At 43.5% G+C, this 14099-nt stretch overlaps 1 protein-coding gene across 1 annotated transcript in view; it reads right to left on the bottom strand.

The window, feature by feature from the left end:
• Positions 1 to 392: 392 nt before the first annotated feature.
• RAPGEFL1 (Rap guanine nucleotide exchange factor like 1) overlaps positions 393 to 14099 on the bottom strand; it is a 137362-nt gene continuing 123655 nt past the window's right edge. The window contains exons 11-15 of the mRNA XM_082271513.1: positions 13990 to 14040; positions 10817 to 10904; positions 10060 to 10124; positions 4781 to 4835; positions 393 to 1077 (exon numbers count right to left, since the gene is read on the bottom strand). Of these exons, the coding sequence (XP_082127639.1) occupies positions 953 to 1077; positions 4781 to 4835; positions 10060 to 10124; positions 10817 to 10904; positions 13990 to 14040 (384 nt within the window). The 3' untranslated portion in view covers positions 393 to 952. The remainder of the gene's footprint in view (positions 1078 to 4780; positions 4836 to 10059; positions 10125 to 10816; positions 10905 to 13989; positions 14041 to 14099) is intronic.

Genomic DNA, 14099 nt, shown 5'->3' with positions numbered 1-14099 from the left:
GGTAGCCAACTATTTTTGTTTGCTGTAAGTATGTGAAAATGGAAGTTACCAAGAAAACAAATTATTTATTTATTAGGGTGCAGAGTGCAGCCACCCCTAGTAGCCAATCAGAAATAACTTATTTAACTGGGTAACTGGAATGTGATTGGCTGCTATAGGTTACTGCAATCTGCACACCATTCTGGCCCTTTGTGTTGCCTTATTAAATATGCCAGAATTATAATAATGGATTTTCTGTTATCAGCTGTGAATATCTGAATATGATACACACATGTACCTCTCACCGACCTCCCAAAACTACAGAGGCGGAGGGTTCCTTGTAGTTATTGGGAACTTTAAACAAATACAGCTTTGCTTTACATTGCCCTCTGAGTCCGTTTCGGACATTAACCACCTCTCATATGCACATTTACATACTGTATATCACCCAAATTCCCACAACATACTTAAGGATTTTTTTGCTGCACAAAAAGAGCAAAGTCTCTCTTATATAAATAAACCCCTGTACATCTACCTCCAAACGACACATAACATATATATCAAGAATTTAGAACTCCCAGTAATAACTATGTACACAATTCTGAAGCCTGCATACCTTCATATGCAGCAATGCAACCCTATATATATATATATATATATATATATAATTTCTATATATACTGTTATTTCCATTCTGATCCCCCCCATAAGAAAATAGCACAAATGAGACTATACATGTCATCTTCTTACAAAAATATCTGTCCATGACCCTTTCAAGGCCACCAATCCAGTTGAGTCCTAGCTGAAAAAACGTCAGCAATACAGTAGGTGGCTATACAAACTGTAAGGGTAAACATGATACAGCATTTTATATGGCACAGGTTGCGGAATGTCCTTGGTACCGCCGTACCCTAGGCAGTACGCTATGCAGTGAGGTCTGTGGCCAATCAGCAGCTTGTCTTGCACAGTCTGATCACTGTGCGCTGGGTTCCAGCTTGTAGGAAAGCTCAAACAAGAGGTTCTGGTTGTCGATGACCTGGAACTGGCGCACATAAGCCTTATTCTGTAGGTGAGTTGGGGAGACATCTGTGTCCAGTCCTAAGTGATAGAGAAAGACACAGAAAGATGGTCATTTTAAATAGGAACCACAAATTAGGGAAGAGATAGACACATACATGTTCATTGTGAATGTGCTTAAAGGAGGGTTGGTCTACTCTGCAAGCCTTTTGGGTTTGTAGCATGTGGCTATATAGTGGGAGGCTGCAGCAGACAGAGTCGGGTTGTGTGTTCAAGATAAAAGACATGTAGTGCCAGGAGCCCGTGTGTTTTTTATCCCTTTGGTGGACTACCCGTAACAGGCAAATAGAAAATAACCTGAATGGAAATGGTAGATGAGACGCCTCAGCTGATAAAGGGTAAGCTTCAAGCATTTGAGAACATCACGCCACAAATAGTAATGCAGCAACCCTCTTTATAGCTCACGTAGCACAGGGATTGCAGCAATTACCCAATATTTGGTATTTGTTGTTGAGGCTTGAATGGTTTGTGTTAATGTGGCTTCCAGTGATCTAGATTTCCATGTTACTAATAATTTGGATCTTTTCAGTAAAGAACCTAAAAAGACAAACGCCTCATTATTGTACAAGCGGGGTGCAGGAGTGCACAGACTATACCTGGGAGTGTGTAATTGTGAATGTACTTTATCTGGACTTCTCAAAAATGGTGCCTATTGTTTCCCCTAGATATATGCCATTATTGTTGCCTTTATAGCTTTAAAGTATAGCGCTTGGTCCCTTAGAATAGCTAATGCTATTATGGCTGTCTTTAAAATATAGCACTTTGTTTTTCCTTTTTAGGATGTAACTATATTAGATCAAATGATATGGTTGCTGGAGCTGCCTTCTTTTTGGTTGGACTGGTTCCCAACAAAATGGCCTTATGACTCCATGGATACCTTTGAATATTTATTATATAGCACCCCGTTTCCCTATTTCCTTGAGCATATACTGAATAACGACGGACTAAGGGAATTTGTCCGCCAGAGCCTTTACTATTAAAATTGGTCTTCAGTAAAATTGCCCCCAATTCTCTTTTTGGTTCGTTTTCTGTTAATTGACTGCAATTAGCAGCCTATTTATGGAGCAGGGAACATCAGCAGGCTAGTGTCCCCTGAAGACTTGCCCTGGCAAGAAAAGTGTAGGGAAGGAGCTATGTGCTGACGTCACACTGTTGCTTCTGGGACAAGTGGCCATCTTTGTGAGTGCACTCCTAATTTCTTTGCAGAACTGTGCTGGATCATGGCGTTTTTTGATTTGAATGCTTGATTTGGTACCAATGTGCTTTTTAATCTTTAAAATTACAGGTACTTCTATAGCGCCCACAATTTACATATATATTGTACATTCACATCAGTCCTTGCCCCTCAATAAGCTTACAATCTAAGGTCCCTAACTAACATTCCTTCATACACATACTAGTACCAATTCAGACAGGAGCCAATTAACCTACCAGCAGGTCTTTGGAATGTGGGAGGAAACTAGAGTACCTGGAGGAAACCTACTCAGGGTCAGGGAGAACAAGCAAACTCCACACAGGTAGTGCAGTGGTTGGGATTCAAGCCAACAACCTTAGTGCTGCCAGACAGAAGTGCTAACCACTTAACCACTGTACTGCACAATGTAATGAAAAGATATAATTTTTAATAAAATACTACACAGTAAAAGCTTGGATTGAGAGTAACTTGGTTTGAGAGCGTTTTGTAAGACAAGCAAAATTTTGACTTGATATACAAGTAGCGTCATTTCACAACTGAGTATAAAAGAGAAGAGAGGCGCCTCTAAGTGTAGCAATATGGTTACATTTAATGAAGGTAAAATATTTAGCAACTCACATGGTTGATGATTAAAACAGACACATCTAAGTATGCAGGCATCCGGGGTAAATGGGTCCATATAAACCATCCTCTGTACCGCCATCCCTTCCACACTGCGCTCCACGACCGCTTTAAGCCTAGCTTTCAGATTGCTCTACTGCAGGGTAGTCTTCCCGATCATGACTGCAGACTGACAGCGATGAGAGCCGCGGAGGATGGTCTATGTGGACAGCTTTACCCAGATGCCTGTATTCTTCGATGTGCCTGTTTTATTCATCAACCATGTGAGTTGCTAAATGTTGAACCTTCATTAAATGGAACCATATTGCTACACTTAGAGGCGCCTCTCTTCTCTTTTATACACTGTAGCTCCTGCTGGATTTTGCTTCTAATCCCCTTGTGGAGGCTGCCATTTGTGAATGGACATTTCATGGTTACACAACCTATCACACATTGCTAATTTTTTTTCATTTGGAGATTAGACTACAGAATTTATGAATAAATGGTTGTGGAACAAATCATCTGAGTTTCCATTATTTCTTATGGGGAAATTCGCTTTAATATAAGAGTGCTTTGAAATACAAGCATGTTTCCGGAACAAATTATGCTCGGAATCCAAGGTTTTACTGTATAGTATATAAAGTCCTTTTTTGGGTCCATACGGTGAATGGTCTTCTCCCACACAGCTATACTGATATGATGACTGCCCTCTGGTGTAAATGCACGGTTTGCTGCTTTATCTTTGCAGGTTATTATCTGGTCAGTGCATAGTGGTGGAGGCTGGATACACAGTGGTGCAAGAATCACACAAATGCAGTTTTTGTTCTAATACACAAGTAGACTTTATTACTTGTTTTTTTTCGCTCCGCTGACCCATTACCCTTAAAAGGGATTTTACTTAAATATCTGCTTTTCTGCACAATGGTGCGATTTTGTTTTATTTTTACTTTTGTTATTCATTTGTCTGCAATTCAATAGTGTTTTTTTTGGCCCTGCATAATCACACTATCCCATAGCTGGTAGTGTTGCAGCAGCCAGCTCAGGGTCAAGAGTGGGTGGTGAACAGGTGATGGTGACCCTATCCCTAAAGTTCTACTGGCAAACTCAAAAGGATATCTGTGATTTGGTCTTCAGATATGAGATGGGGTTTGCCTATGGACCAGAGGATTCCAAAGGCCTCTCAAAGTATAAAATTAAAGCGTATTCCTGATCAGGCCTACTGGCTAAAGAAGTGACTGGAACATGTACGAGTTAGAGCCAGTGGGAAGGATTTGAGCCACGCCACTCCATTTCTGAAAAGCTGTAATTTTAGGTGCTTGGGTGACTAAACAACCCAGCATTTGGTATTATATGTGGAGGGAATAATCTCAAAAAGACCTTGGGCTGCCAAGATCAGAAAAAAGTGAATTCATGAGTTGGAAACCTCAGCAGATTCCCACAATATTTTCATTTGGAAATGTAGAAGTAGACATTCAATTTCATATGGCGTTTCCCAAGTATGTGATATACAGTCAAAGAAATAATACAGTATGAACGTCTAATGCTATATCAAATTCTACCACCAGATGGAGACATAGCACTAGAGGTGGCTAATACTGGATCATTTAATGAGAACATTTTCAGTGAAATTGGGAGTTGGGCACATCATTACCATGAAGTGGTGGCCATTTTACTTGTACAAACACATAGAAAGAACTGACACATGAGTGTCAATTACATCTGTTGCAGCTAATGAGTTATTTTTACCTCCAAAATAGAAGATTTAGCCTGACATGCTGCTGTAACAATACCACTTCAGTGTTGTGAAGTCATTAGCAATCTGGCAATGCACATTTTAGGTAGTCACACATATTTGTAAATTACAGCGCGATGCTATACAGGAGAGAAGAATAATTTTGCACATTCCTCTCCCCCTTCTCATGGACTTACTCATCTGGCTGCTCCGATATCTCCGTACAGTCCTCACTTTTTCTGCTATGGCGTGCTGTGAAGAGGAAGAGAGCCAGTTACCATGACAACCTCACACTCCCCTTTCCCTCTATCTAATGATCATACAGTTTGTGGCAACCACAACTAAAGCATGAATCCTACAAACATGCCATGTCCAGATAGACATGGATTTACATTGATTTAGGAGGCTTTTCTAAAGTGATTGTAAAGTTAAAAAATTTTTTTTTCTTTTAATTAAAAACGAACATGTCATACTTACCTGCTCTGTGCAATTATTTTGCACAGAGCGGCTCCGAACTTCCTCTCTCTAGGCGTCTCCTTTTCTGCATGTGCCCCCATACTTCCTTCATGTTGGCATATGTGTGGGCTTAATCATGAACTGGGCTGTGTGTGTCTACTGACACACACAGCTCAGCTTGGCTCTACCCCCACTCCCTTCCTTACAGGATTTGATGGACAGCAGCCAATGGCTCCCACTGCTGCTTCCATGTCCAGTGAGGAGAGAGAGAGAGGGACAGAGAGAGAGAGAGAGCAGCGCCACTGCTTTTGGGCATAGTGCTGGATTGAGATCAAGGTCAGGTAAGTATTTGGGGGGGGGGGGGCTGACATGGAAGGTTATTTTTTCCCTTAATGCAAAGAATGCTTAAGCCTTTACAGCAACTTTAACCAATAAAGTATAACCTTACAACTTATACTCTCAACTTTTGTCCATGCCAAAGGTTTATTTTAAATATATAAGACATCCTGGCTTCACTACCATTGGAACCAACTAAATGGAAAAAGCATGCAGCCAGTGAAGTCTAAACTTCAATCCTGCACACTTTCCTCAGGTCAGTGAATTGCTATATAGTGAAGCTAGGCTGCACCTTAAAAAACAAGACCGTAATCACAATTTATATATTTCTCCTAGGCCCGGATCTAGGGGGTCCTGGGGTGGGCTGATTTTAGTTGTTCACCCCACCCAGATTTCTAAGAGAGTATCCACTGATTCACAAGGAAGTCCAATGGGGACACCTGACGCACGGGGGCACTCTGATGGGGACACCTGACGCACGGGGGCACTCTGATGGGGACACCTGACGCACGGGGGCACTCTGATGGGGACACCTGACGCACGGGGGCACTCTGATGGGGACACCTGACGCACGGGGGCACTCTGATGGGGACACCTGACGCAAGGGGGCACTCTGATGGGGACACCTGACGCAAGGGGGCACTCTGATGGGGACACCTGACGCAAGGGGGCACTCTGTTGGGGACACCTGATGCAAGGGGGCACTCTGATGGGGACACCTGATGCAAGGGGGCACTCTGATGGGGACACCTGATTTAAAGGACTCTGATGAGGACACCTGATGTAAAAAGGGGCTCTGACAGGGACACTTGATACAAGGAGGCACAAATTCTGTTTAATCATCCTAATCTAATAACAACACAATATAGATTAGTGTTCCCTGTTCACTCCTGCACCACCTCTATTTCCGGATTGTGACTCATGGTACAGAAGAACACTGAGTGAACAGGGAATACGGGTTCCCTGAATCTTTGTCACACTGTTGACATTAAGCCCATTGGCTTTTTTTTTTTCTTACTGCACCCCCGGATCGGATAGGTTAGATCCAGACCTGATTTTTTCCTGACTACTGTGGAGGAACATTGGGGTTGATTTAATAAAGGCAAACTGCAGTTGCTCGAGAGCTTAATAAATGAGGTAAAGCTTCACTTTGTGAAGAATACCAATCATGTGCAAGGAAAAAAAACAAAAGAAAAACAGCATTTTTGCTGCACATGATTGGATGATGGAAAGTCAGCAGAGCGTCTGCTCATTTACTATGGTCTGGAGCAATTGCTCTTGCAGCGGGCAACTTTGCAAAGTGCACAGTCTATTTGCCCTTAGTAACGCAACCCCATTGTGTCTGTAAGGCTACTTTAATACCAGCACAGGTGGCTGCTGTAAGCCTAAAGTGACACTAAATGATATACTCTAAAAAATAATCTACCTAATGGCCCTGTAATCTTTTTTTTGTACTGTGCTTTCCTGCATCTATGTAACGTCTTTTGTGGGCTTCAGAACTCCTTGTTTCCCCCCTCCCTTACATTTGTTTGGAATGAGCAGTACACGTTAGTTGCAATTATTTACACTGCTCTATGCTCACTACACATTCCATAGTCCATAGACCATCTCAGGAGTGAGCAAGAGAGGGTGGCTTCATTACTACATACAGTGGTACTATGGAGAACGAACATAGCCACCCCACAGGAAGCTGGATCACAGCAGCAGAAAAAATGGAATTTAGAGGTTTTGGGGGGAGCAAGAGAAGGTCATTTGTGAGTAAAAATACTTTAATATCATTTTTTCTCAATCTTTTTACCCCGGAGGAACCCTTAAAATTTTTTTCAGGTCTCAGAACCTTTCCAAAAAATAAATTATACTTGCAGTTTGTGATACATTATTGTGATCACTAGATTTTAGGACATTTAAATAGAAGAAAAAAATCTGGCATACCTAGCATATTTGATGCCCAGGACACAATCTTGTTTTATACCCTCCTGCTCTGTTTTTGGCGCATTTTAGGGCGCCTGGGGGGCACAGGTGCAATGTCCAGCCTTGCTGCCTGTCAAAACCCATGAAAGACTGAAATACCTGGCAGCTGGACACGGCTGAATGCTTTATCGAGTGCTACTCGCCTTTAGGACTGTGTGTTTAGGGTTGTATGACCGGAATACAGAATGCTTATATCCTCGGCATATGTCAGTGAATGCAAATGGCCCTAAACATGTGTACCACTCAGGACAGCATCCAGCTTATTTCATCCTGTCGTAGGTTTTGATAGGCAGCAGGCAGTGAGCAGTGGCGGCTGGTGCTTCATGGGCCGGGGGGGGGGGGGCGTCAGGCGGACGGCACCATACACCCCCCCCCCAGGACCACAGTAGGATGGGGGACAGGACCCCTCCTCCCGCTCACTCACCCTGCCTGGAGCTGCTGCAGCAGGCGGCGGCTTCTTCCTCCTTTCCTGTCTTCTGCGTCTCCTCCCTCCTCCTCCATACCCAATGGCATGGTTTCTCCTTTCGGCCAAACAGGAAACGGGTCTCAAGACCCGCTTCCTGATTGGCCAGGAGGAGGATCTGTGTGACAATAGCAAATTTTCATTAGCTATTGTCAAACAACTGGGTGGGCTTGAGGCGCAGGACTCTGCGCCCCAAGCCCACCTTTTCTTTTAGCCTATTAGAGCCTCTGGCTCTAATCACATGGCTAAAGAAAAAAAAAAAAGCCCCATTGAAGTCCATGCGTCCGGCGCCCCGCATGTAGATTAGGAGGCTGGACGCATGGATAGGGGGGGCGGCGCTCCCGCGCCCCCAATGCACCAGCCGCCACTGGCAATGAGGCTGGCAAAACTCCAAGTGTGCATAAGGCCTTAATAGTGTCTAGCGATGTGACAGCATCCAATGGAGTATCATTACAGGAAATGATCAAAAATGCATCCATGACACCAGCACAGGAAAAAAAGGGAAACAGGGTCATTAGAAAAAGACACAGACAGCAAAAAAACCGTACACGTTTCGTCGCACTCAACTAATATTTTCTGTCTCTGTCCCCAACACTTCGAGTTCAGTCATGTCATTGGGAAAAAAAAAATCTCCCCTGGAGTTACAGACAGGAATAAAAGCCTGGCAGAGACTCAGTCCATCCAAAACTTCAACAAACATTTTGGATGGCTTTTGGCTTTAGAAAGCTGAAAGAGACCTGTTTTTTCCAAAAAGTAAAATTTCAATTACTGGGATTCAACCAAATATTAAGGGCGGCTTCACATTGCTCTGCTGCACTTTTTCTAAAGCGCAGCCAGCCCGTGGTCTTTGTGCGGGTTAGCTGCGCTTTCCCCATAGACTTCTATGAGGTCTTACAGTTTCTCAAACTGTACCAAAAACTCCTGCATGCTGCATCTTTGGCGCACTTTCTGAAAATGCACCAAAACCGCCCAACATCACAGATGTCTATGGGGAAAGTGCAGCTAGCCCACACTAAAACTGCGGGTTAGCTGGGCTTTGTCTAAAGCGCAGTGAGATCACACCGTGGCAGTGCGGAGCTACCCTAAAGTTGAACGCCAGGCATTTATAAAATGCACAATGTATGTAGCTAGATATTAATTAACCCTTCTATATATTATAAAATACTGCTATAATCCTTCATGAGTCCTGATGAAGCCATTTTGGGTGAAATGCGTTGGACTCATGGAGATCTATTTTTATATTTTGTATTGGACATAAGCCATGAATAAGTTAATTTAGTGATGGCTACCTATACAACTATATGCAGTTGGTCTCACTTAAAAGCAAGAAATCCAGGATTATACTGTAGTTTGTAAATACATATTGTACGACCTTTTGATATTTGTAATAAAACAGGTTATGTATTCCTTACCTGGCCAGCATAGTCAGATTTCAATTTCTATCTCTTTGTTGCTTTTATTAATAGATTATTAAATATATTTTAGGAAAGCACCTAAATTGAACTTGGTATTTACACCTGTGGCAATTCCCTATATAGCAGCACTCAGGCAGGGAGGCAGAATGGGAGCCAATCAGATGTGCTGCATACAAAACAGCTGACAAACATGCAGATAGGAGCAGAGAGTTCAATTTCCCAATATATTGGGCAGACTAGATGGGCCAAATGGTTCTTATCTGCCGACACATTCTATGTTTCTATTTTTCCTGCTGCTCCTTTACTGTCCAATCAGCAGGCTGTGGGTGGAGCAAGTAACCACTGCATTTCTTCTAAAGTCTTCAACTGTAAAGGCTCGTTCCCTCCAGGGGCCACATTATAACGTGGCTGCTGGTGTAAAACCGCATCACACTTTTTTCAACTTTACTGAAATGTTACAAAATGATTTAATTCTACTTTATTCACTGCAACGGGTTGCAAAGCAGTGTAGGGCGTTGCAGCACGCCGTGCTGAAAAAATAGAGTAGGTCCTACTTTTATTTTTGGCTCTGCATTAGTCTGAACTGAACTCAAAGGACTCGAGACAAATCGCCTTGTTTGTGCGTTGGGTGAGGATTGTGCTGTTAATGGGCCCTAACACATCAAGTAGTGACATCTGCCTGGCTGTATTGTCTGGCAGAGATGTGCAAATCACAGAATTGGATGAACAGATAATGCACAGTTTGGCAGATAAAAGAACCCTTAAATTAATTTAATCTCTGTATTTAGCAGTTTGACTAAAATTCAACTTTTATGATACCGGTGTCAGGACTCACCATTTTCTCCACATTCACAAGCCCATCAACAAAGGTTTTGCTACCTTCATGTAGAAATGTGAGGTCTGAGGGAAGAAACAGAAAGAAAGAATGATGATTACTGTCTGAGGGGAGCAATCAAAAAGGGCATGAAGGAGGATTAAATGGAAAGTGGGACTCAATGTTGAGTACAGTAAGCAAAAACAGGCAGAAATTTAAGTGAGGGAACCTGTAGAGTTTTAAAATCTGCAGCTTTCATTATAATAAAACCTGGTGATCTTACTATAAATGGCATTGTTGAGGCACTTGTTATAATAGGGGGACAACACTCTGTCCCTGTCTGCCAATGATGCTTCTGCGTTGTCACCCTGGCTAGAGGTTAGAAGTGGTAATTTCAGCACACATTATGCAGGCATGGTGCACTGTTGACATCATCGGGAAACGTCATGTAGACATTGTTGCAGAGTATTCATGTAGACCTGAAGTGACTGTAAGGAAGCTACAGGAGATCAGCAGCACTAATATGCAACAAAGGAGGTATAAACTAGTATTTTATTTAAAAAATAAGGGAATCGTTGACGATATGTGGTGCTTTAGCAAAGTAAATGTAATTTAACTAGGGGGTTCTTCTACTTTGATCCTGTATTGGCAGAATAAGGCAGCGGTGGGGTTTAATATCTTTTAGAGTTTTGGTCTCTATGTGGATACTGTAAAGATGAAAAGGATAGGGTAGCGGTGAGGAATTATGGACATGTGGTCACATTTTGCCCATGCTTACCTTTTAGGATGAGAGGAATGAATGGGATTACTGGGGGTCGCATGCGAGACACCATTTCACGATAGGACTTGTGATTCCTGCATGGATCCTAGAGAAAGAGGCAGAGAAGCTCTGTTAGCCGTTTTACCAACCTAGCAAAAAATCCTTTAAAAATCTTAAAAACATTTGCTCAGAAGACATCTGCGAAAATCGAGCATAATCTGCAAAATGTATGTGCAAAAAAAAAAAAAAAAAAAGTAGGTATGGTAAATTATGCAAATTAAAGGTAAATAACATACACAAAAGAACCTGCCAGTAATCAAACCGTTCCCTAGTCATGGGGACTATAGAACACCTCTCCATGTTGATACAGAGATGGGGAGAGAGCAGTGGCGGTTCTACATTAAATTGCTCCCTGGGCAAGACTCCCTCCCGGCGCCCCCCCCCCCAAAAAAAAACAACAACATGACAACATAACAATAAATGCCACAGCATTGCCCCCAATAAATGCAGAGTGCCACAGCTTTGCCCCCAATAAATGCAGAGTGCCACAGCATTGTTGCCCTCAATAAATGCAGAGTGCCACAGAAATGCCCCCAATAAATGCAGAGTGCCACAACAACGCCCCCAATAAATGCAGAGTGCCACAGCAATGCCCCCAATAAATGCAGAGTGCCACAGCATTGTTGCCCCCAATAAATGCAGAGTGCCACAGCAATGCCCCCAATAAATGCAGAGTGCCACAGCATTGCCCCCAATAAAAGCAGAGTGCCACAGCAATGCCCCCAATAAAAGCAGAGTGCCACAGCAATGCCCCCAATAAATGCAGAGTGCCACAGCATTGCCCCCAATAAATGCAGAGTGCCACAGCAATGCCCCCAATAAATGCAGAGTGCCACAGCAATGCCCCCAATAAATGCAGAGTGCCACAGCATTGTTGCCCCCAATAAACGCATTGCCCCTTTTCAATGCAGAGCACCACAGCACTGCCCCCTTTAATGCAGAGCGCCACAGCAATGCCCCTTTTCAATGCAGAGCGCCACAGCAATGCCCCCTTTCAATGCAGAGCGCCGCAGCAATGCCCCCTTTCAATGCAGAGCGCCGCAGCAATGCCCCCTTTCAATGCAGAGCGCCACAGCAATGCCCCCTTTCAATGTAGAGATGCCACAGCATTGCCCCCTTTAATGCAGAGCGCCACAGCATTGCCCCCTTTCAATGTAGAGATGCCATGCCAGAGTGCCACTTTTCAATGCAGAGCGCCAGCGTCCCCCCCCCCCCCCGGCGAGACCCGTCCGTGCACAGCACTTACCTCACTTCTCTTCACGTCTCTTCAGTCCTCCCGCGGCGCCTCCTCCTCGGCCAATGGCGTGGGGTTTGCCTTTCGGCCAATCAGGAAGCGGGAGGACCCGCTCCCTGATTGGCCAGGAGGAGGATCAGTGTGACAATAGCGAATTATCATTCGCTATTGTCACACAATGGGCGGGCTCGGGGGGGGGAGCAATGCTCTGCTCCTCGGCTCGGCTGCTGCGGTTTTAGGCATGGGCGAACGGGGCTCGGGCGGTCCGGTACCATTTGATCCACGGACCGGTACCGGTCCGCTGCCCGGGCATGCCGCCCCCCACGTGTTATGAAAAAATGCCGCCCCGGGCGGATGCCCCATTCGCCCGTGCCTAAAACCGCCACTGGGAGAGAGTCCTCTAGTCTAAATACACTTTCCTGTCCTAGTGTGACAACATTGCTCCTCCTTAACCACTTGACCTTCAAATGATTTAACCCCCCACCTTCCTGACTAAGCCAATTTTTGTGATACAGCACTGCATTATGTTAATGGAAATTGTGCAGTCAAGGGACACTGTACTTTTTCCACAAATAGAGCTTTCTTTTGGTGGTATTTAATAACCTCTGCTGTTTTTATTTTTTGCGCTGTAAACAAAAAAAAGACAGACAATTTTGAAAAAAAAAAAAAAAAAACATTTCTGCTATAAAACACATCCAATAAAAAAAAAAAATGGAAAAAAATATTTTCTTTATCAATTTAGGTCAATACGTATTCTGTCACGTTTTTGGTTAAAAAAAACAAAAATCAAATTTTTTGGAATTTGGTTTCCGCAAAAGGTATAGCGTCTACAAACTATGGAAGATTTTTGTTTATTTTTATTTATTTTTTACTAGTAATGGAGACGAACAGAGACTAAGGCTGCATTCACACTTGAGCGTAGCGGTTTTTACCGCGATTTTACCGCAATTTTTTCAGGCGTTTTTCATTGACATCTATCAAAAACGCTGGTAATCAGCCCAAGAAGAAGCTCATGTACTTTTTTCAGTTACAGGCGTTTTGCAAAACGCTCAGATGTGAACAGGGGCCATTTAAATGAATGGGGTTTTACTTGTTGGGCGTTTTGGAAGCGTTTCTTTTGAGCGTTTTTGGAGCTGAAAACGCCCAGGTGTGAATGGAGCCTTATAGCGGGACTTGCTGACACTAATTAACGCCTTTGACACTTTTTGGGAACCAGTGACACAAATACAGTGATCAGTGCTAAAAAAAATATGCACTGTCACTGTGCTAAGGACACTGGCTGGGAAGGGGTTAACATCAGGGGCGATCAAAGGGTTACCAGCATGTCTAGCTAGTGTTTGTGTACTATGCGAGGTGCTTTTACTAAGGGAAGGCATGCATCCATGTCCCTGCTTTTCAGGAACACAGGATCCATGCCTTCCCTACTGACAGAATGGCAATCTGCCTTGTTCACTTAGGCAGACTGCGCTTCTGCCTGTCTAACGCATGATCGGAGGGTGCTGGTGGACATCAAGCCTCGCGATTGGCTCCGATTATGTATAACAGCGCATGCGTCCCCCCTACCAAGAAAAGCTGGATCACATACATATACGTGATCCGGCGCACAGCTACCGCCTTGTAACAGTAAAACTGAAGTGGATAATAAAGTACAGTGAGTGGGAGTTGTCACCGTAGGACAGGAAATGTGTCACTGGCAGGATCAGCGGGGAGATTTAAGCAAAAAAAGGGTTCAGATACACTTTAACTTTCAAATAACAGACTACACGGTCGTTTGCAAAATTTGGCAATCAAAATATAACTGTCTGTGGCTACTTTCTGCCAGTTTTCGGTAAATATACGTACAAAGAATCCCAATATTATAAATCCCTCCTGCAAAAATGATCCTTCTGCCTCTTACCGTTAAATTCTCAAACTTCCTGAACAGATTCTTAAACTTCCCAGGTAGTTTCTGATGAAAGAAGAGAGTAAGGTTAACATTTGACTGTGTACATCTGTAAAGCAATGCAC

This window comes from Pelophylax lessonae (assembly GCF_965119305.1).
Source record: "Pelophylax lessonae genome assembly, chromosome: 11".
NCBI classification, from domain to species: Eukaryota; Metazoa; Chordata; class Amphibia; order Anura; family Ranidae; genus Pelophylax; species Pelophylax lessonae.
This window is presented reverse-complemented; position numbering and strand designations above follow the sequence as displayed.